The 23,060-nt window shown below is 44.4% G+C and overlaps 1 protein-coding gene across 2 annotated transcripts in view; it reads left to right on the top strand.

Moving 5' to 3' along the window:
* The window catches only part of Rapgef4 (Rap guanine nucleotide exchange factor 4), a 259,303-nt gene that overhangs the window by 16,930 nt on the left and 219,313 nt on the right, over positions 1 to 23,060 (top strand). For both annotated transcript variants that reach the window (XM_050124129.1, XM_050124156.1), the window contains exons 2-3: positions 19,377 to 19,519; positions 21,608 to 21,696. In XM_050124129.1, coding sequence (XP_049980086.1) covers positions 19,377 to 19,519; positions 21,608 to 21,696 — 232 coding nt within the window. The remainder of the gene's footprint in view (positions 1 to 19,376; positions 19,520 to 21,607; positions 21,697 to 23,060) is intronic.

Below are 23,060 nucleotides of genomic sequence, written 5' to 3'. Positions count from 1 at the left end.
TCATCAATACACAGCCCTTTGTTCCTTGCAACCATTCTGTATGAGGGGGACTCAAGGTGCTTTTAGACGGGGACACTCAGATTTGTCACTGGCCGCCTGACCCAAAAGGAATGACTGAAGGAAGTGCCTGAGACAAAATGGAAATAAGAAAGGAGGAATCTCTGGGTATCAGGAAGGAAGAAAATATAATGGAAGGAGGGAAACTACAGGGGACAAGAGAACGGAGACTCAGAACAGCTGCACACCACACACACGAGAGATGATGCGTGAGCTGGGTGGGGACCAGGAAGTGTCTGCCTTCCTCCAGTGTTCTGAAACTACTCCCTCCATGTAGAAGCTCCCCAACAATGCTCTTTCCTTGGAGTGCTAGGATGGTGTTAGGTGATGAGTTCCTGCTCCCCTCTGCTTTGTTTCTTCTACCAAAATGAAGAGAGAATAAAAGCCATATGGAAACCTACTGTTTTGTAATGAAATAAAAATATTTTAAAAATGTTTGGAGGGGAATACCTGCAAGGTTAGAAAAATCCTTACCCAAGAGCCATGGGGTATTAAACTCCCCCCCCCCCCGTGCCAGGATTAGCTACCTCCTAATGAGTTGTTGGATGGGGGCCCTGGAGTCCCCAAAACAATAAAAGCTTTTCCCATTCCTCGTGTGTGTACCAAATCTAGACAGTAGGACTCTATTCCTGAAGATGCAACACATCAAAAGGGGACTTGTCCTGGCTAGTTTTATGTCACCTTGATACAAACTTGAGTCATCTGAAAAGATGGAACCTCAATTGGGAAAAATGCTTTCATAAGATCAGCTGTAGGGCATTTTCTTCATTAGTAATTGGTGGGAAAGGCCCCAGCCCATTGTGGGTGGAGCCATCCCTGGGCTGGTGGTTCTGGGTTCTGTAAGAAAGCAGGCTGAGCAAGCCAGGGGGAGCAAGCCAGAAAGAAGTACCCCTCCATGGCCTGTGCATCAGCTCCAGCCTCTAAGATCCTGCTCTGTTTGAGTTCCTGTCCTGGTTTTCTTTCAGTGATGGACTACAGTATGAAAGTATAAGCAAAATAAACCCTTTCCTCCACAACTGGCTTTTTGGTCAGGTGTTTCATCACTGCAAGAGAAACTCTAACTAAGACGGGGACATTAGGTGCCATAGTCTTTAGTGAATTACATTGTTGGGATGTGTGAGGTTTTCATTGACTGAGACAAATATATATATATATACTGTTTGCACACAGACAACCCAGCTCTCTGCCAAGTGAAATCTTGGGAATCAAGGTCATTGAAAGTATGTATGCAACAACAGACAGATGTTCATATTGTATTGTTTAGGTGTATTGCCAATTTAAAATGCAAAGAGGGAGAATATTATTTAAAATTTTTGTTTTGGCTGGCTTTATGTGCTACGGATATTCTTCTGAACAGAACATGGAGCTATTTATAATCTTGTTTTTGTAAATGAAATATTTGATTTATCACATTTTAAAGCAATTTCAGTTGGAAGTTGCACTAGCTGTCGTGGGAGCCAGTAGATTTTTTGCAGCCAAAAGTGGGGAGGAAAAAAAATAAAAAGCAAAGCTTTTGTGGATTCATCAAGAAATAGCACTTCCTGGCAGGGATGCTTGGGCAGAAGAGAGCCAGCTGCGCCTAGTGACGTCAGCACCCCAGTCTCACCGAGGCATGACTGGCTGTTTCTCCCTGCAGTGCTGATTCTGGTAATCTTGCTCCCTTCGGAGTACCACGGGGTGCAGTCTCTCACTGCGCATAAGAATATTATGGCCACTTGGTTTTCGTGAAAAAGAAAGAAAGAAAGAAGCTGTGCATTGTCCAAGATGAACACAAACAGTCTGCATATTCACATGACAGGTTCTTGTAAAAATTCTAAATGCACAAACTTTTCTTGCCAAATCTTTTAGTAAAATTGATGCTCAGAGCAGTGGCCCTTTGCATTGCTCAGCTCTTAAGTGCTCCTTGAATTTTCACCCAGAAAAAGAGCTAATTCGTTTGTTAATCCCACCAAATGAAAATATAGGCCATTACCCACATTCTTTTAGTCATAAGCTAGGTTTATTTGTTTTTTTGTCAGACAGGGCTATCTCCCTAAGTTGAGGCTTGAGGAAACAGCATCATACATAGGAGAAGGCGGGGTTTATATTAACCCCCAAACTACAAGGCTAGGGGGTTTTCAAGGTGGTGTTTTTTTTTTCTTGGTTTGTGTGTTTGTTTGTTTGTTTGTTACATAGAAACTCAGCAGAACATTTCAAAATTGTTTGGTGGAACATCTTATCAGGGTAGAGGTTAGGGTATGGGGGTGGAATTCTAGAAAATGGGTCAAGACCTGGTCAAACCAAAGTTCTACAGAAAATAGGAATGTGTTTATTCTGACCTTGTAACAAGATGGGTTTTAATCTTAAGATGGAGTCAGGCTGGTCCGTCATTCTCCCCCTCGTCTCATGTGTCCCTTTCAACTATTTGATAGGTAGCAGTCATTTCTATCTGTTGTGTGGGCAGATAATGTCAGCAGACAGCAGGCATATTAGCATTTTCTAGTTGTATCATGGCTAGGGTCTTTCTCATTGCATCTGATTGGTTAGCACAGAAAGACTGCTTTTTTTCTTAAGACCATCCCTTCTGAGTGCCCTATCATAAAGTAGACCTATTTTAGCTAAAGAATCTACCTGTTGATAAATCTTGCTCTCTTTGGCTTTAACAGGTGTCTTGATGACAGTGAGGGAACCTGGTATGCCAATAAGCATTCTGTATAGCCACTTTGTTCCTTTGTCATGCAGTTTCCTCTGGGTTTAACATCCCAGTCTTCGAGGAGGATAAGGGGTGATATATTCTATTCTGTAACTGATTAGAACATTATTGTCAGGGCCCAGAAAGGCTGGAATGCTACTCAAAGGCTGGGAGGGGATTCAGGCTATGGGGATTCATCAGAAGCATCGGGTTCATGGACCCAGCTGAAGAGACAAGGAGCAGTTATGCCCGCTGAACTGGGTCACACCAGCTCTCAGCACGTCTGGGCTGTGGCTTTGTAGGACTCCTTGGGGGCTGGCATGGTGTAGGTCCCTTTTGGAGCAGTTTGTAGTCCGCAGCTGATTGCTGGGTGGTGTCTACCAGCTGAGTAGGAATCTTCAGAGACAGAAAATAGAGTAGGGACAGAAGTCGAAGGTAAAGAGCTTAAAGAAAAGTCTTGTTTTGGAACTTCCCCTTCGGGAGTAGGCTATAGATAGGGAAGCTTAGGCTGTTGATTGACAGGAGTAGTTTATCTGGACTCCATTTGACACGTGACAGGTGAATTCAAGTTGCAATTCCCTGAAGCGTGTATGAATCTTTAAGTTTACAGAAAGATAAACGTTTTAGATATTTTAGTGTTATCATTGTTTGCAATCTGTATTGAAACCCACATTGTAGACAAGGCAGCTAACAGGTAGCTGTAAAACAGTTGGAAGTAGGTTCATGCCAGAAAGTGGGTCAAGACAAGGTCAAACCCAAGTTTTACAGAAAACAGGAATGAGCTTCTTGTGACCTGTAACAAGATGGCTTTCAATCTTAAGATGGAGTCGGGCTGGTCCGACTGGTTCCCAGTGTTGTTGAGAGGCACTAAAGTGACAATATTGACCAGGGCCTTGGGTCACTCCTCTGTACACACAGCAGGCGGATCATACTGCAGAGGGGTAGGAGAAGAGCTAGGTTAGCCCCTGAGGCTTTGAAGCAGCTGCCTGGGGTCCTCACTGTCCTAGTGGTCCTAGACAGCAACAGAAGGAGAATGGAGAAAATGGGTTTGCCCAGAGTTCTGAATAAAATGCAAGACAACTGATTCGTTTGAATTTCACATCAGTGAGAAATTTAAAAAAGTATAACTGCACCCCTTTTATTGAAAGGATATACTTTGATTGAAATTATTATTTACCTGAAAGCCAAGTTTGGGAGGATTGCTGTATTTGTATTTGCAAGACTTGGTGAATTTTAATTTAAAAATAAAAACAAAACAAAACAAAAAACCAAACTCTCCATATAAAGAATGTTGCTTTGGAATGGAGGGTTCTTTTTGGAAATTTTATTTTATTTTTTTTATCATTGTGAGTGTGCATGATGAGTGTGGGGGAACACACGTCATGACATGTGTGTGGAGGTCAGAGGTCGACTTTGTGGAGTTGGTTCTTTCCTTCTGATTTTTAAGTGGGCTCTGGGGATCGAACTCAGGCCATGAGGCTTGTGTGGCAAGAGCCTTTACTTGTAGAGTATCCCATCACGCAGTCCCTAGAGAGTCTGTTTTCTTAAAAAAGGATTTATGAATATTTACTTTAGGTTTTTCTAATCCCAAGTGGCCAGCCCTAAACACATGTTCATGCAAACAAGGCCAAATGGAGTCAGTAGTGTGTGTGTGTGTGTGTGTGTGTGTGTGTGTTTGCGCGCATGCTCGCACATGTGTGCTTGCGTATACATTCATTCAGCACAGTGCATGTGTGGAGGTCAGGAGTCAATTTGCAGGATTAGTTCTTTCCTTCTACTGGCTGGGTCTCAGGTTTGAACCCAGTTGTCAGTGTTGATGCCTTTACTCACTAAACCATCTCATTGGCCTCCATCTTCCTGTTTGGTTGTGGGATAAGGTGATAATGGTTTACTACAGTAATCTAGCTTTCTTCTATGAAGGTGGGACTAATGAATAATGGGGTTAAATCTGCTGGTGTCTGTACTTCTTGTGTGTGTTTGCTGCTCGAGGGAGGCAAAGTGGCCACCGCTGAACTGTCTGAGGATATAGAGCAGTACCTGAGGGCTGCCCTGGCTGGTATCCTTTTTCTGCCCAGCTTAGATAAATATGGAACCAATGGTAAGACAATGTTTAAAGCAGACCCCACTCTGCCATCTGCCTGGGGACAGTCACACTCCTCTGAGCGACTCTGAATAGAAGAATTATGGTAGAGAGAGGCTCTGAGTGGTGGATGGGGCTCCAATCCTGGCTGTTTCCAATGCCTGTGCATTGGAATGCAGGAAATTCTTCAGCATTGCAGATCAGTTTCACTGTCTGAAGAAGGATAATTCCTACCTTGCAAGGCTATTGTGAGGATTGGATGGTTAACAATGACATTCATTTAGCTGTTGAACTGAATGAATGTTGACATCTTAAGAATAAATTTCCCCATTGATTTTTGAGTAGGCACACTTACAGAATGGGTTCTCTAGGCCAGAACTTCCCAGTCATTTTTGTTGCACTCAAGGGTCTAATTTCTGGAGCCTGTGGGGTTACCTGAGTTCAGCAGGGTATGCATCAGTGCTGTGGGATAATGCCATTGTACACTGTAAAGATTTGTCACTTGCATTGGTTTAATAAAATGCTGATTGGTCAGTAGCTAGGCAGGAAGTATAGGCTGAGCAACCAGAATAGGAGAATTCTGGGAAGAGGAAAGGCAGAGATGCAGTCACCTGCCAGATGCAGAGGACACAAGATGAGAATGCCTTACTGAGAAAAGGTACCAAGCCACATGGCTAAATATAGGTAAGAATTATGGATTAATTTAAGTTGTAAGAGCTAGTTAATAATAAGCCTGAGCTAATAGGCCAAACAGTTTATAATTAATTTAAGCCTCTGTGCGTTTCTTTGGGACTGAACGGCTACAGGACAGAAACTTCCATCTACACATCAGTTTACTCCACTGTAACATGCAAATGTAATTTTCTATGAGACAGTCCTGACTTAAGAAAAGTTGGGACACGCTGGAGCTACTTATACTCAATAGAAATTTACTACCCACCGTTCTGAAGGTTGAGATATCCAAGACAAAATGCCAGAGCGTTTACTGTCTGCTGAGGGTTTGTTTTTTGTTTCCTGGATGGTGCTTTCTTGATATGTCCATTCAGGCTGTAAATGTCAGACAAATTCTTCTAGTTCTCTTTAATAAGGACACATCTTGATGCATGATGGTGGAGCCTTTGCGACTTGGTCACTACCCCAAAGCCCCATCTCTGAAGCCTCTGACTATTATCACCTTAGGTTAGGATTTCAATATGTGACTTTGGGATAATACCATCATTTAGATAATAGCCGTCTCTGTGTGTGTGTGTGTGTGTGTGTGTGTGTGATACACTTGTATGTTCCTGTTCTTATGTGTAAGTGTGTGTGCCACAGCACACATGTATCTGTCAGAGGACAGCTTCCAGGTGTCAGTTCTTGCCTTTCCACCTCTTCTGTCCTGTGTCAGCCAGGCAGGCACAAGCCTTGGGTTGATTTTTCTTCTCTCAGCCTCCCCTCTCTAGTAGACAGATGGTGCTGGCATTGCAGATACTTGACTTACAGTATCTGGCTTTGCTGAGATCCTGGGCCTCCAACTCAGGTGGTCAGGCCTGCACAGCAAGGGCTTTTACCCACTGAGCCATCTCTCCAGCTCTGTTTTACCTGTTTAATGTTATACAGAATGGTAGGGCTTAGGCTGTAGCTCATGGCAGAGTGCTTGCCTAGCAGATATGCCAGTACTGCAAAAAAGAAAAAAAAAAGCTAATTTGCTCCTAGATGTAAGTAGACTCCAAACACTGATGAACTAGATAAAGCTGGTATTTAAAACCCAAACTAAAATGCCAACTTCTTAAGGGAAAACAAAAAGATACCCAGTAGAAAATAATACCTGCGGAATCCTGAATGCTCATAAAAGGAAAAACCCAACTCGGAATAAAGATAAATATTTAAGACGGCAGAAGTTTATTTTAAAATTAAAAAAATATCTGATGATTAACAAGACCCCAGTATGGTCAGTGAACTAGTGTGTGAGTAACAATCCAGCAGCGGGAGGTACCTGGTGCTGGGCCTGGCTTGCCACTTTCAGATGGAGCTAATGAATATTTGGGACGCTGAGGGGATAGCGCAGGGGTTGAGTGCTCGCCCTAGCAGTTGTGAGGCCCTGGGTCCAGTCCCAAGCATTACAAAACTAAACAAAATAAAACCCAAACAATAACACTCGCAGCCAGCCCTTTGAGCTCTGTCTTTACCTGCACTAGCTGTGCTTGTCCTTGTGGCTAGTGGTATACTGCAAGCGAGCGATTCCTGTGTCTGTTCAGTGCTCAGGTCTTCCTGAAAGTGTTGGAGATTATTCTCAGATCTTTCTGTGATTAAAAATGCATTAGGTTCTTCTGCATGAGCTGCTGCATGGCTCTCCTTTTCATTAGCGAACTTGGACCCACCCAGGAATGTAATGCTATGTGGGATTTTTTGTCTTTGTTTTTTTTTTTTTTTTTTTCACTCTTATAATGGTAGAGATCATTTCTATTGCTTTGGCATTTTCTTTCTCATAGAAGTTCATCAGTGCCTGAAAGATCTTGATATCTGGGTGGATAAGATGATTTGTTAGTAATGGAAGGAATCGGTGTTAGTGTTGGATTCAAATGATCAGGCATAACAAGCCATAATTATGAATGCATAGCGTGTTTATAATTGTAATTAAATAACAGTACACTAAGTACACTTCGGCACCTTGTGTGATTTACATGAGTATTCCTGGGCAGCACTGTAATTAGAAACAAATGATTCATATGATGTTCAATCAAAGACTGTAATTAGTATTACTTTCATGTAGTCAAGGCTACCGTTTTTGTTTCCCCAAACCCACATACCCTTTCATCAGCCCACACCCTCCTGATGGTTGTAGATGAGAAAGAGCGAGGCCTGAGAGCTTATTCATCAACACCTCGAGAGCCTTTGTCCTCCATCTCCCCTACTTGAGAGTCTTGAGAGTCTTCTCTGGACCTTGGCATATCCCTAGGTCCCAGAAGCTAGGATCTGAATCCCGCTCTGTCTCAGTGACCTGGAGCTTGGGGGAGAGGCAATGGGGGCTGCAAAGTTAGAACAATGTGGATCACCTGGAGCTGGGGTGAGCCGGGAAACTGAGAGATCACCATGGTGAAGGAAGAAGCTGTCATTGTAGGCAGCAGTCCTTGGTGCTAGAGGCCCCTGAGGGGGCGGGAGCAGGGTTATTTCCAAGTAAGGTGCATGCATAATTTATTGTCTAAACCAGGACACTTTTGAGAGTGAACGAGGGCACTATTAATAATTTCACAGGGACTAAAAGTCTATGCCATGACTGTCTCTAGATCAGACTTCCTGTTACAGTATCACAAAGTGTGCATTGGAGAGAAAGGGAAGGCGTTTGTGTGTTATGACACCCAAAAGAACTTGTGGTACTCTGTAAGTGTGCAGGCACGAGGGCTGGTGGTGGGGAAAACGATGCCACACTGAGCCCTAAAAGCCCATTTCCAACTACTCAGCACATCTTTAACCCCTCCCCTTCCAGTTCACTTCCTTCAGGGGGATGGGTTTTCTATAATGATGGCTCTGATTAAAAAAACAAAGTCAAACTCAACAATAACAACAACAATAAAGCAAACAAATCTCAGCTTTTCCCCAGGAGCTAGTAAACTAAGGTCTACACCCGGTTGACTGGCGTTGGGGTCCTGACCAATCAGATCCACTTTTGTTTCTTAGTTGGGTTCTTTGGGGCGCCTGTAGCATTTCCAACCGTTTGGCCACTGGCCATCATTCCAGTCTTTAACTTTTCATCCCAAGGCTCTCCTCACACTTCACTGTCTGGCTAGCCAGAAACCTTTCTGCCATCTTGGTACTTACACAAATTCTACCCACTCTCCCCAGTGAGTTAAAATACCAGCATTAGCGCTGAGAGAGGTGGGAATTAGAAGAAAAAGGGCTCCCTGTGAAGTCCACCCTTTGAGTCCCCAGGAGTCCATACAGACCTCTGTGTGTCTTTCCGTGGAGACATGGCTGTTTTTTGCCTTGTAGAACTGAGCTGCATTGAGTTCCCCAACAGAGCAGAAATCGGCAGAGGGCAGACCTGAGTCTTGTGCATGTGAGGCTCAAAGAATTTGCTTCTTTGCCCTCTGCTTTGAGAGGACATGCAACAGTCTTGTTGAATGAGGGGCTAGAGATAGAGGCTCAAAGTTCTGACGTCATTTATCTCTGCTTTTGTGCAGCAAAGTTGTGGAACAAACGCTCTCCCGGCTTTGTTTGTCTGGGGTCTGGAGTCTGGGGACTGTCTTTCTGGCCCTCAGGGGTAGAATTACAAAGTCTGTTGGCGTCCCTCAAACCAGAGCTCTGATGGGCATGCTAGGTAGTCACAACGCTTTCTTGCTTGATTGACCATACATGAGTGTATATAAGGCCCCTTGCTTTGCCTGGACATTGACCCCTCAGGACATCTCTGGACATCTTCTTGCTTTGGTAGTCATAATTGCTGGTGGTTAGCATTTAAAGAAAAAAGTTTCATTTTTATTATTTTTAAATATTTTGTGTTTGTGCTCACATGCACGCTTTTGGGGGTATATGCAGTTGCCCACAGAGGCCAGAGGCATTGGATCCCCTGAGGTTGGAGTTACAATGGTTGTGAGCCCTCTGACATGGTTGCTGAGTACTAGACTTAGTACCTCTGGAGGAGTAACAAGTTCTCTTAATCCCTGAGATATTTCTCCAACCCAGCTGTTAATCTTTCGAATGCAAGAATTTGAAATTTGTCTGAAATAAAATGCTAGGCTTAAGGCTGGTGTCTTTCTTCTTATTATTTTTTATTAAATCAACTTTCTGCACGCTACCTTACCTGCTCCCGACTATTGATCCCGATCTCTCTGAAGCCGGTAATGACTAACAGTGAAATAAAATACCCCGGGGCAGAGTCCTCATTCATCACGGATCATCACCCTGCCATATGTCCTTGGCACACGCCCTGGCTCCTGCAGCTTTTATTTTGTGCAGTGAGGCATGCTGGAAGTGTGTGTCACCATCGAGAACTGCCCTTGTCATTTCACACAGGCAGGGGGGACCGGAAGCTCCTTCCCAACAGAGGGAAATTCAGGGCACCAGTTCCCTTTGCATTTGTGATGTGGAAATTGTGGAAATAATGTGTATTACTGAAGGAGTTTGCTTTTATCAATGTTTGTTTTTAAAAGTATTGAGTCTTCTTTAAAATTTAAGAAATATTTTGTCTTCTCTCCAGAAGTTATTTAACAGCCTGTCCACTGTTATGACCTCAGCACCATGGTCATAATAGCATGATTGTATGTTATCTTACTGAGCTTTGTGGACTTTTTAGGTCATTAACATCTTTTCGCTGGTAGATCGCTATATTAAATATTCTTTGATTTATACACTACAGCCAGCTGTAGCATAAAAAACAAGACAACTTTTAATTTTTATGTGCATTTTGAATCAGCACCGCATGTCGAAGGTACAGGGATGTTTTGGTTAAAATGGCTAAAGACATCTTGATTCTGAAGCTCCATATAATGGCAAGATGATTGACATATCCTTCTGACTGCATTTATTTATAGGCCCAATATGTAACTACTTCTAAACGTAGACTTTTCCAAAACTGACTAAGATCCTAGACCAAGTTTAGCCCCAATGTCACCCCACTGAAGTCATGAACGAGGTAACCAAGTACTTGCTGGAGGCATCAGAGCTTGTCAGAATCGGGGCTGAACGCCTGTCTCCTTCAGCTGGCCACAGGCCAGCACATATTCGCAAAGAGGGAAAAGGAGCCTGCTTGTTCAAATACAGAAACAAACAAAACAAAAACAAAAATACCATCGTTTAACATTTATTTATTATTTATTTATTTATTTATTTATTTATTTATTTATTTATTTATTGGTTTTTCGAGACAGGGTTTCTCTGTGGTTTTGGAGCCTGTCCTGGAACTAGCTCTTGTAGATCAGGCTGGTCTCGAACTCACAGAGATCCGCCTGCCTCTGCCTCCCGAGTACTGGGATTAAAGGCGTGCACCACCACCGCCCGGCTTAACATTTATTTTTATTTTATGTGTAGAGATGTGTCTTTTCTGCACATATGTCTGTGCACCTGTGTATGTCTGATGCCCTAGGAGGTCCTGAAGCTGGAGTTACAGACATTGTGAACCTCCCAATGGGTGCTGGGAATTGAACCCGGATTCCTCTGGAAGAATAGCCAGGATTCTTAACCACCCCCAAATTCTACTTCTTGACAGAGGTGGCAAAACATTTCTGGTCATCTTTAATTCTTGTCTTTCATAAAGCAAAAATGTCATTCTTTGATTTTTAAGCTGTTCTACTATTTACTGCATTTTTTTTTAATTAGGAAAAAGTCAGCCACTATTTCTCAAATTTTTTTTTTCCCTTTTTTCTCCCTTTCACTCCATCTGTAGCTTTTGTCACAAGTATGTGAAATCCTCCCGGTTTTGTCCCTCAGGTCACAGAGTCTCTGCTCATTGGTCTCAGTCAGTCTTTGCCCGCTCTGTGCTTTTCCTCAGCTAACTTTCCTTGCCCCTCACTGTTTGCTGATCTCTCTACTGTACTCAATCTGCTCTTAATTCCATATGGTGGGGAATTTTTTTCCTTTCCATTTTGTATTTTTTTTTCAGCCTTAGAATTCCCATTTGCTTAAAAATGCTTTAATATTTTCACTGCTGCTGCTTCCTGCCTGTTTCCTCATTCTGCCAATCTTTCCCTTTAAGTGATTTGTTTGTTTGTTTGTTTGTTTGTTTTGGCTTTCAAGACAGGGTTTCTCTGTAGCCTTGGCTGTCCTGGACTCGTTCTGTAGACCAGGCTGGCCTCCAACTCAGAGATCCTCCTATCTCTGCCTTCTGATGCTGGGTTTAAAGGGGCACAGCACCACCTTTAAATTCTTAAACACTTTTTATCACGACCATTGTATTTCTTGGTATTTTCCACATCTCTGTCATCTCTACTTCTGTTTCTATTTCCCCACTAAATTTATAGTATTTTATGGTGTTATGTTAGACATTTTGGATGCTGTGATATTGAGAGCTTAGATTTTCTTTCTTTTTTATAAAGAAGGCCAGCTTATACTCTGATAGGAAGCTAACTCACCTATCAATCAGCTTGATCCTACCAGGCTTATCTGTAAGCCTTGTTGCGGAAGTCGGTGACGTGGGCTGGAGTACTGTTTAGGGAGTGTAAGATGAATGTCCAGAGGGGTTGGAGAGAGCTCTGTCTTTTTTGGCTGCTCAGAGCTCTGGCATCTGTGAGAACGGCTGACCTACAGAATCCTGAACAGCTCTTCTCCAGAGCTGGGTTCTGCCAGACCTGTGCAAGAGCCAGCCTGTGTGTATACAGATCACGACTCAACGAGGCCCCACCCTCAGTTCAGTCCTTCCCTGTCCTGTCCTGTGACTTATGTCCCTGCACAGTGTCCCCCTCAGCCGGTGAGTCTGCCACGCTCCCTCTTTGCCTGTATCTCACAGAGGTGTATCAGCAAAACAATGAGGATGTTATGCGGATCCCTCTTGGGTCTCTCTCCTTGCTGGACTGCAGACCGGTGTTGCCTGATGTCTAATGTCTGAAAGCTTCACGTAGTTTGCTCAATGTCTGTTTACTCTGGAAGAATTAGTGCTGTACTAATTAGTAGTCCATCACAGCATGAAGTGGAGGTTTCTCTTTCTTTACTAGTGATACAAGAGATGTGTGTGTGTGGGGGTGGGGATTAAATTCAGGACCCCATGTGTGATAACATGTACTCAAATTATGCCATGGATTTTTATTTTCTTTTTTGAGACAGGGTCTCATTAGCCTTGGCTGGCCTAGAACTTGATATGTAGACCATGATGGCTTCAAACTCACAGATAGCTCCCTGCCTCTTCCTCCTGAGTGCTGGAATTAAAGGTGTATAGCACAATGCCCTGCTGGAATTTTTAATAAATAAAAACTTCCTTTTATTAGAAAAAACAAATTGTCATTCTCTGTGTTGCTTAAATGACCAGTCTGAATTATTAAATATGAGCATTAGCTAGCCAATATTTTAGTTGTTTTTCTGTTGCTGTAAAGAGACACCGTAACCAAGGCAACTTATGGAAGAAAGAATGTATTGGGGCTTCTAGTTTCAGAGTGTAAGTTTGTGACCATCATGGCAGAGAGCTGGGCAGTAGGTAGGCCAATATGATGCTGAAGCAGTAGCAATGAGCTTACTTCTGATCTATAAGAAGGAAGCATATATATATATATATATATGGAGAGAGAGAGAGAGAGAGTTGAAAGGCTATTGGACTTTTTGAAATATGAAAGTCTGCATCTAATGCTATACCTCCTCCAGCAAGGCCACACCTACTAATCCTTCCCAAACAATTCCACCGACTAGGGACCAAGTATTTCAATATATAAGCTTATGGGAGCTACTCTCATTCTAAGTACCACAGCCAGCCACAACTACAGGACTGCACTCGGCTATTGGCTAATGACTCAGTAAGAGATTCATGATCTGATGAAATGAGCCCCAGCTTAGCATCCTTGCTCACCCTTCCTTTGTGTTCTTCAGGCTGTCAAGAACAGGGGCACCAGTAGCAGGTGCTGTGGGATACTTGGTTGTAATGGGAAGGCAGCATTAAGCCAGGAGTGCGCCATGAAGAGCAGGGACTCAAACAAATGGTTAAAAAGCTCCAAGGGCTACAGAGATAACTCAAAATTTCCAAAAGCTGGTTTAAGAGTCTTTTTCAAACTTCTGTGCTAAAATCTGTTTTGTAGACGGAGACTGCTCATTCGTTTCCTAGCTGCCCAGACCCGAATAATCACACAGAAACTATATTAATTACAACACTGTTTGGCCAATGGGTCACGCAAATTTCTAGCTAGTTCTTATATCTTAAATTAACCCATTTCTATTAATCTGTGTATCACCATCAGTCTGTGGCTTACCTGGTAAGATAAGGACAGTTGGTGCGTCCTCCTTTGGAAGCTACATGGCATCTCTCTAATTCTGCCTACTCTCTCTCTATATCTCTGTTTGGATTTCCCATATGCCTTGCTCTGCTAAGCCATTGGTGAAAACAGCTTTAGTCATCAACCAATAAAGCAACACTAAAGCAACACATATACAGAAGGACGTCGTACATCACTGTTTCCCTCTGCTGCTGCTGCTGGCTGTGTGTCCCATGCTTCACACAGGTCCAGATGATACAAACTTGAAACTCATTGGTTCAGGCTAACTAAAGTCAGCTTTGTTGCCTTGGTATAGACAAGGTTGATTGACTCAGGGTTGTGCTGCCCTGCACCATTGGCTTCAGTATAGAATACATGGAATAAAATACAGAATGGAATATAGAATTCTATAGAATGGAATTCATGGTTTCCCTTCTCTTTGTTCAAGAATGAGATAATTAGTAGACAGGTGTGGTGGCTCATACCTGTAACCCAACACTGGGGAGGAAAGATCATGAGTTCAAAGCCAACTTGAGCTACTTAGGAAATTCCACGTGAGCCTGCTCTATGAGACCTTGACTCCAAAACAGACAGACAGAAAGACAGACAGACAAAAAAGAAGCAAGTAAACAAGAGTAAAGATTGTCAGGAACATCCGATTCTCACAGCCCAAGGCCCCGAGTGCACCAGCCTCATGACAATCTCTTGCTGAGTCCTCTGTGACTCACGTAGAAGAAAAGTCACTCGTTCTGATTTAGCCTGAAACATTTAGAAAGCATCTGCTACCTGACTCATCCTGGATGCTCCTCCAGAGTGTCAGGAACTGAAAGAAACTAAGTTTTCCCCGAATGCTAGCAGGGCACATGGATTGCACAGTTCTAGTCTGTGTGCACTGGGGGTCTAGTTCAGCTGGCGTCTGCAGAACCTGTGTCTGGGGTGTGTGCCCAGTCTGATGGTACAGTACTGACCTCAGATACTAGGGCACAGTCAGAGAAGATGTCTGGGAATGGGTGTCCAATGTCGATGCGGCCTGTTCTGTATTGGGCATCAAACCTGTCCATGCCAGGCAAACTGAGCTACATCTCCAGCCCCCAGATGAGGCTGTACTTTGATTTTTTTAAATTTATTTATTTATTATGTATACAATATTCTGTCTGTGTGTATGCCTGCAGGCCAGAAGAGGGCACCAGACCCCATCACAGATGGTTGCAAGCCACCATGTGGTTGCTGGGAATTGAACTCAGGCCCTTTGGAAGAGCAGGCAATGCTCTTAACCTCTGAGCCATCTCTCCAGCCCTGTATTTTGATTTTGTATTGTGGTTTAAATGTCAAGAAATAAAAGACAGGACAGGATGTGGTCAAAAAGGCCTTCTTCCTCTCCATTCGCTCACACGTCCCCGGCTCAACATCATTTAAGCCTGACCAGGGCTGGTCCTGGCCTCCAGGTAACAGTGAGATTTTTCAAGGGACACAGAGAAGTGGCCTTCAGTCCCCCCGTGGGACCTGTGACATAGTAGCTGTGTCAAGTGGGAGGCAAAGGTAGGTGGTCCTTCTTACTTTCATTCAAGGCCAAAATGGTGGTCTTCATGAGCTCCTATCACAACCTCTGTTATCATTTTGTTAGAAATAAGCCCAGGGTCATGGAGAGACCACCACTCCAATGAAAGCATTTCAACAAGGAAGAACTTCCCTTCTAATCAGCAGGGGGTGCTACTCACCAAAGAAGGGGAGCAAGCCTGCAGGGACAGGAAGTCAGCTGGGCTTTTAATTCTAACATAAGTGGTGACTGTGGCTGGGATCTGACTTCACAGTCTTTCATGATTGGCTAGTTAGAAAAGAATTGGCACAAAAGAAATGAAGGAAAGTGGGAAGGAGTGGGCTGCTTGAGTCATTTAAGATCCAAGGATGCAGCAGGACCTTTGTATAAATGAAGGTTTTACCAGAGGTGTATTGTAGGGAGGGGGGAGTGTTAAAATATTTGCATGTAGGTTTTGCAAGGTGGGGTGAGAGGAAAAGATTCGCCTAAAGTCTTACAAAGTAGGAGAGATAGCAAGATGTGAATACTAATTGTAAACAGAAGCATTACAGCGGTTGACAGAAAGGATTAATATCTAATGTTTCTTAAATTTGGATCTAGAAGGGCTCTTTTCTCTTCATTGTTTTATGGTGCTGTAGACCGCAAGTAGCTACTAAGTGGGACTCTGCCCACTCTCTGGGCTCTGCTTCCCGGAGGCAGGTGGACAGCTCTTGAAAGGACTGGGAAGCCCTTCATGCCTTGGTTAAGGGTAGCTGCAAATTCACTGGCTGAATCAAGGCTCACAGACAAAGGAGAATTGTGACAATTTAGTTGATGTGTGTTCATTTGACATGTGTGTGTCCATGTCTGCATCTCTGTATCTGTGTGTCAACTTGTGTACGTGTAGATACATAGGTGTGCACACACAGGCACACGTGTAGTGAATAAATGGGAAAGGAACAGGGGAGGAGCCGGGAGGGCAGGGCTTCCTTGGGACAAACGTGAAGTGCTAACCACAAACTTACTGACTCAGTTGCTAGCCGGTGATGCTGTAGTTACAAAAGGAGAAATGAGAAGGGGGCGATTTTAGGGCTTTTCATAACAATGTACTCATGTGATCTTGGTAGAATTCTGCCCACAGTGACATCTCTTTTTTTTCTGAATTCCTTCCCCGTCCTTGATGATTCTGTATTAGGAATTGCTGTTTGTGCACAGATGCTCCCCCCACACTGGGCACACAGACATGATCTATGTCATCAGATGGCTTTACTACTTCCTTCGTAAATATATGCAGATTGAATGAACCATCATCAGCTCCTTCTTTCTGAATTTCATTGACATTGTTGGAAAAACTTGCAATTAGGAAGAAGTAAACAGTGTTGTAAGTGGTTAATAATTGGATAATTAAGATGATAACCCGATAAGTGGCAAACAGCTTGAGTTTCAAAGACCTTTGACACCTCTACGTCATCCCTGGCACTATAAATATACACGATTTCAGCATCCTTGGAGTTGCCTGACTTACACGTCTAAATGTTTTTGAGAGTAAAATGGGATTCATTTTACGAGCTTTATCTAATTGGCCACAAGGATCAAAAATTTCCATAGGTGTCAAAACCCTTTGAAAAACTGAGTGTTAGAAAGACCGAGACTGCTAAGTACGTATTGTTTAAGATCTTATGATTATAAAAGAAAAGAATACACACATGTCTAAAAAATATCTCAAGCTCTGTATTCATTGCTTTCATTAAATTCTCTCTCTCTCTCTCTCTCTCTCTCTCTCTCTCTCTCTCTCTCTCTCTCTGTGTGTGTGCGCACGCATGCACATGCATGCGTGACTATATGGGGGCTGGAAGTCAACATCTACTATCTTCCTCTATAATTCTCCGCCCTGATTTTTGAGGCAGGGTCTCTCACTGGATCTGGATCTCACCTCATCCACAGATCATTTCCTCAGCCCCTCATTAGATGCTCCTTTTAAAGGTCTTAGTGACTAACGGCTGTGTTGACGTTGGTACTGGTAGTAATAGTAATAGCTTCTGTAGCCTTGTTTGGTCTATGGAGCTCAAATGAGTTAGTTCAGCTTCACTCGTTAAAGGAGAGAAATATCTTTTTTTTACATTCACTTCCTGTTGAAACGAAAAGTGAAACTGAGCCACAAAGTCATTTTAATTCGAGTGTATTTAGCTGACCTTCTGCCCAGTGTTCTGAAATATATGCACTAATGGTCAGGAGACATTTGCCAATGACAGCGATGGGCTAGCACAGTCGGCAGAGTGACTAGCACGCAGGAGGCTCTGGGCCCGGGCTCCAGCATTGCACAAACATACGCACACACAAATACACAGGCGGCACAGACATGGACGCAAAATAAAGAAATGTAATTTCTAAAAGTTTTAATTAAAAAAATCGTCATTTTCACTGTTCGGGGAACTTAAATGTTTAGCAATGAGCGACATCACAAAGCCACTGATGTCTTTTGTCACTTTCAGCCTGGATTTGAAACTTGTCGGTCTTCTGGCTTACTCTGAACATCATGGAAGTACATTTTTCTCCGGCTGCCCTTGAGTGTTCAGTCTCTCCTTTGGAGCATTCGGCCAGCGACCTCCTTCTGCCCTGGCCTGCTTTCCTAATAAAAGCCGTGCTCAGGGGGAATAAATAGGGGTGTCTGCTCTCCTTGGTGAGGGCAGAGGGACCCTCACCTCTTCCTGTTTTTTCCCCCGTGAAGACAGAATTCAGCACATGGGTGTGGTTTCCAACTCTCCTGCCTTGCGATTCCTCCCGGGGTCGTTTCCTTTCTGGCCTTGCTTTGGGCCCGTCCCAGGCCTCCTGTGGCGGTGGCCTGACTTGCTGCAGGTACCAACAGTGTGACATGTACCCACCGCACTCGATGCCCTCTGGGGATGCCCTGCTGTAAGGCGTGCAGCAGTAAAATGCTTCCCTCCAGCTCACACACTCTCTCCGGGCGGCGTTGTGTTCACTCACGTAGTTCTGGCTCATTTCAGAGTCCTGAGCCTCGAGGGTTTTGTTTCTAACAGGGAGTCCGGAAGTCCTCCATGGGTGGTGGGTGGAAAGGGACGCTGATACTGAGATGCTGTCTGCTATAGCAAAATACCACAGACTAATTTATGAAGAAAAAAGTATCTGTCACAGTTCTGCACTCTGGGTGATCCATTAGAAGATGGGAGGAAATCGTACTTGCCAGGCCTTCTTGCTGCATACGCCCACGGTGGGCAGAAAGAAGGCGAACAGCATCAGCCATGCAGAAGTCAAAGAGAAAAGGCCTGGAGAAGAGGCAAGGGTACCACACTCACCGTTTTACTAGGAACTCGTTCCCATGGCAGCAGCAGCATCCTTTCATGAGGGCACAACCCTCATGGCCTCTTAAAGGTCTCAGCATGGTCGTCTTGAAGTTTTGCAGTACTAGTGATGTCTGTGGATCCCCGGCTCTTCCAGTACGTGGTCGTCTGAGCCTCTGGGCACCGTACATCCCAGGTCTCCATTTTTCCACAGGAAGTCCCGCCCATTCCTTCTCTGTGGGAATCAGCTGGGCTAGCCAGGACTGCCGCATGTTTTCTTTCAGTCTGGTTTTCTTGACCCTGAGTGGACTAGCCCTAGCTGTTTGCAACAGAAAGGGCTTAAGATGGACACAGAGAGAAATGCCTATGGTGGGAATAGGGGACTAAATATTTGGAGCCGAACACTTGGGATAGCCGCCTAACTTCATGGCACAGGGCTGTAACCCAGCACTTGGGAGGTAGAGGGGGGAGACAAGTCATCCCTGCCTACATTCTAAGTTCAGACAGACTGATGGGGAAATCTTGTTAGCCAATTATCTTTAAGAAGTGGATTCAAGGATTAGGTGTGGCTTTCTGGGACCCACAGAGAAAAACATGGGCACGGACCAGGTGCCCTCTCTGTGTAGTTCCACTGCAACCGAGCAGAGCCTGGACCTTCCGTTCCTGTGGTGTGAGTTTCCCCTTATGATAAATAAAAATATAATTGTTTATCCTTTAAGCTAGCCTGGTTATTTCACGAATCGAGTTAGCTTCTACAGCAGACCTGGCTACTAGAGACCCTGTCTCAATCATGGATAAACAAGCAATTGTAATAAGAGTTACGCCTTGTGGCCTACTTTTCACTAACACCTAACAGGTTCTGTCTCTCCTCCCCGCTACCCTGCAGGCCGTTGGAGCGATCGAGTGAAGATGTGGACATAATCTTCACGCGCCTGAAAGAAGTGAAAGCTTTTGAGAAATTCCACCCAAACCTCCTACATCAGATTTGTTTATGCGGTTATTATGAGAACCTGGAGAAAGGAATAACACGTAAGCGCTGGAACTCCTGTGGCATGTGCATGTGTGGCTTGTGCTCATTCGTGTGTGCAGTGTGGGTACAGACAACATCCACAGAGTCGGTATGACAGATGTCCGAGCTTCCAAGTGAGCTGACATCTCTCCTGTGTTTACTCTGCTTCTCACTTTTATGTTTACAGTGGGGGGCATTGTTATCCCTACCCCCAGGGCAGCAGCTCACTCTCCAGATGGGAGGACAGACAGACACGTTAATTTAGCTGTATCCTTAGGAAGGACGGATAGACACATTCATTTAGCTGTGTCCTTAGAGATTCAAATACCTGTCTTCTTTAATCAAGGAAGGATGTGGCTGGGCTGCAGACAAAGCTTTCTTATCTAGTGCTGTTAGCTATGTTTTGAACGGACCTCAGTAATAAATGTTATCCACCCCGTGTGAATCGGGGGCAGAGAGGATAAAACAACGAGGTGAGCACCACATTCTTAGGGTGTTTTTCTTTGCGTTGAGAAAGCAGCATCTCCCCGTTTCTAGGTGTGTTTTATGCCTCACTAACAGAACACTTCCATCTAACTGCCTTGAATAACCAATGACTCATTCCAGAAGAAAAAAAATGTTTCTCATCTATGAAAGCCCTGAGGTGAGATGATTCATAGCTGGTAGAGAATGGCTTCTGCCCCCCCCCCCCAGTCTCTCCCTTTACCTCACGGGTTGGCATGTGCCTCGGGCAGCTGCAGCAAGTGGAGGTCTTCTGGGTCCGCAGCCCAAATCCTCGCTGAAGGACCGTGTCTCCCGAGTCCCCCAGCAGCCTTCCTGTGCGGTGTCACTGGCCAGAGTTGTACCCCGTGGCTAAAGTCCAGACCAATCCCTGGCAAAGCTGATGAGATGTCCTGGATTGACTAGAACAATCTTCACCATACCAGTGGGACGAGGGCAGGAGCTCTTGGACCAGGCCTCCTGTAGATGAGGGTGTGAACTTGGATAGAATCTGGCTTGGCTAAAGAAGACCCTGTGTGTGTGTGTGTTACATGTGTGCCAGAGCCTTCTGAGGTCAGGGGAGGATGTTGCCTCCCCTGGAGCTGGAGTTTCATGTGGTTGTCTGACAAGGGTGCTCAGAACTGAACTCTCTGGAAGAACAGTAAATGCTCTTAGCTGTTGAGCCATCTTTCCAGCCCTACTGATGATTTTCAAGATTATGTGAGCTAATATCTAAAAGGTCTTTCTCTAAGATTGCAAACTCAGAGAGAGTTCAGGTTCAGAAGCTTCAGGTGAGGATCATAGTCAAATGCCTAAAGTGCAGTGGAATCAGAAAATAAACAGAAAAGCTACGACCCCGCCCTTACAGTGTTATAAATAAAGTCAGCCGTCCATTGGTCAGTTTAAAAGGAAACCCATTAGTCTGCAAAACACATTATATGCATTCATTTATTTATTAACTTGTTTACTTACTGGCAGAGTCTTGCTATATCATCCCTTGGGCAGGCCACAGACCCATGGTCCTCTTTTGTCTCAGCCTCCTGAGTGCTGGGTCCGTGGGTATGCTGTCATAGTGCTTTTGCCTTTAATACAGAGCCGTGAAGTTGGGTGGCTGAGTGTGGCGAGTCAAATAGCCCCGTCCCCATTTAGACTCATAGCTTCCAAGCGTCACACTGCCGTGAAGTGTATTTAAAGTAAGTCTCACAGAATGTTAGTGAGTCTTTACAGTCAATGCTTTGTGTAGCCCTGGTCCTGGAACTCACTCGGTAGACCAGGCTGGCCTCCAACTCACAGAGATCCGCCTACCTCTGCTCCCAAGTGCCGGGGTTAAAGGCATGCGTCACTATGTGGGGCCAATGGATCTTCCTGCAGTCAGGGTGATCAGTTAGTTATTGTAGCTCCCCGTGTGGGAGTGTTCTGTAGATAGGGCATCTGCTTCCGAGGATGTTGAATCTATAGGATAAGCTTTGTGGATGGATGGTGTGGAGGAAAGCCGTGTTGTGTTCTTGTGGGAGCAGAGAGGGAAGGTTGAGAATAAGCCATGCTTGTAATACCCAGTGAAGATTTATCTGGTTAAACAAACAAGCAAACCTGTACACGGTATGTTTACATCACTGTTTCTTTTCCAGTATTTCGCCAAGGTGATATTGGAACCAACTGGTACGCTGTCCTAGCCGGGTCTTTGGATGTTAAAGTTTCTGAGACTAGCAGCCACCAGGTAATCTCCCCTGTCATTAAGAAAAACTGATAGATGCTTTATTATGTTGTTTTCAGTTTTCTAGATGTTTATTTTTTGAGAATTTCATACGTGAGTGTTGTATTTACACCATTTCCTGTCCCCCTTCCCATTCCAGCTCCTTGTGTCCTTTCCCCACTCCTTCTCAAGTTCATGACCTCATCTACCATGCTATTTTCTCAGACACCTTTTCAAATCTACTTCCCCACATTAAGTGCTTGTTGAATTTTGTTCTTTAGCCATGTCACAGACGTTGAAAGTCTTGTGTGATGTGAGCTTGGTGTCAGGAGCTGGAACATTCAGTGCGGAAATGCACCGGCTGGCTGTCTCCTGAGAAGTGCAGACAGTTCTACTGCAGGGTGATAGACAGGTGCATCCTTGCTGTAGAAGGTGAGGTGAACACCAGAAGGAAGAATGTTCCCTGCCTTCCTTGGGCTGTGACTTTTCTGTGGATCACTGACCGAGATGCAGGGGAGAGTGGCTGATGCAGGCGCCCTTCATGACCTCTCTTTGCTAGGTTAGGGTGATGGCTCAGTCAGGAAAATGTCTGCTCTATAGACACAAGGACCCGGGTTTGGAGGCCCAGCATCCACTTAAAAGCCTGGCATAGCCATATACATCTATAGTTCCCAGAGGGAGGCAGAGACAAGCCAATCACTAGAGCATATTGGCCAGTGACTTGATGGGTTCCAGATTCAAAGAGAGACCCTGGCTCAATGAATAAGGTGGAGTCCAATGGAGGAAGACACTCAACATTGAAACCTCTGGCCTACACACACACACACACACACACACAATGTATAAGTTAAGACAGTTTCTGAGCCCTTTTTGGCAGCACACTTCAAATGGGAAAATCTTTGTTATTCTAAATTTGAGATTTACATTTTGTAGGGACTAGAGGGCAATCATTCTCTCTCTTTTTTTTCCTTAATTAAGATTTATTTATTTATTTATTTATTTATTTATTTATTTATTGTGTGTTGTCTGCATGTAAGCCTGTGTACCCCATGCATGCCTGATACTGGAAGAAGTCAAAAGAGGGCATCAGATCCCCTGGAACTAGAGTTATCCATGGTTGTGAGCCACTGTGTGGGTGTGAACCCAGGTCCTCTGAAAGAGCAACAAGTGCTCTTAACCACAGAGCCTTCTCTCCACAGCCCACAGTCACCCTCTCAGATCTGCAGTGGCATCCGAAAAGACTGATGGTGGCATGGGGCTTGGAACCCAGCTGGTTTCCTGTGTCAGGCCCACTGCTGTGCATGCTTTCTCTCCCCTCTGGCGCCCACGTCACCCTGGTCCCACAGGCATTTCCCGAGTGTGGCAGTGCAGAGAACCCACCAGACACG

This window comes from Alexandromys fortis, unplaced genomic scaffold (genome assembly GCF_014885135.2).
Source record: "Alexandromys fortis isolate MF-2015 unplaced genomic scaffold, M_Fortis_MF-2015_v1.1 scaffold_8_9099976_23576923, whole genome shotgun sequence".
NCBI classification, from domain to species: Eukaryota; Metazoa; Chordata; class Mammalia; order Rodentia; family Cricetidae; genus Alexandromys; species Alexandromys fortis.
The sequence above is the reverse complement of the archived record's forward strand: the minus strand, read 5'-3'. Positions and strand labels throughout refer to the sequence as shown.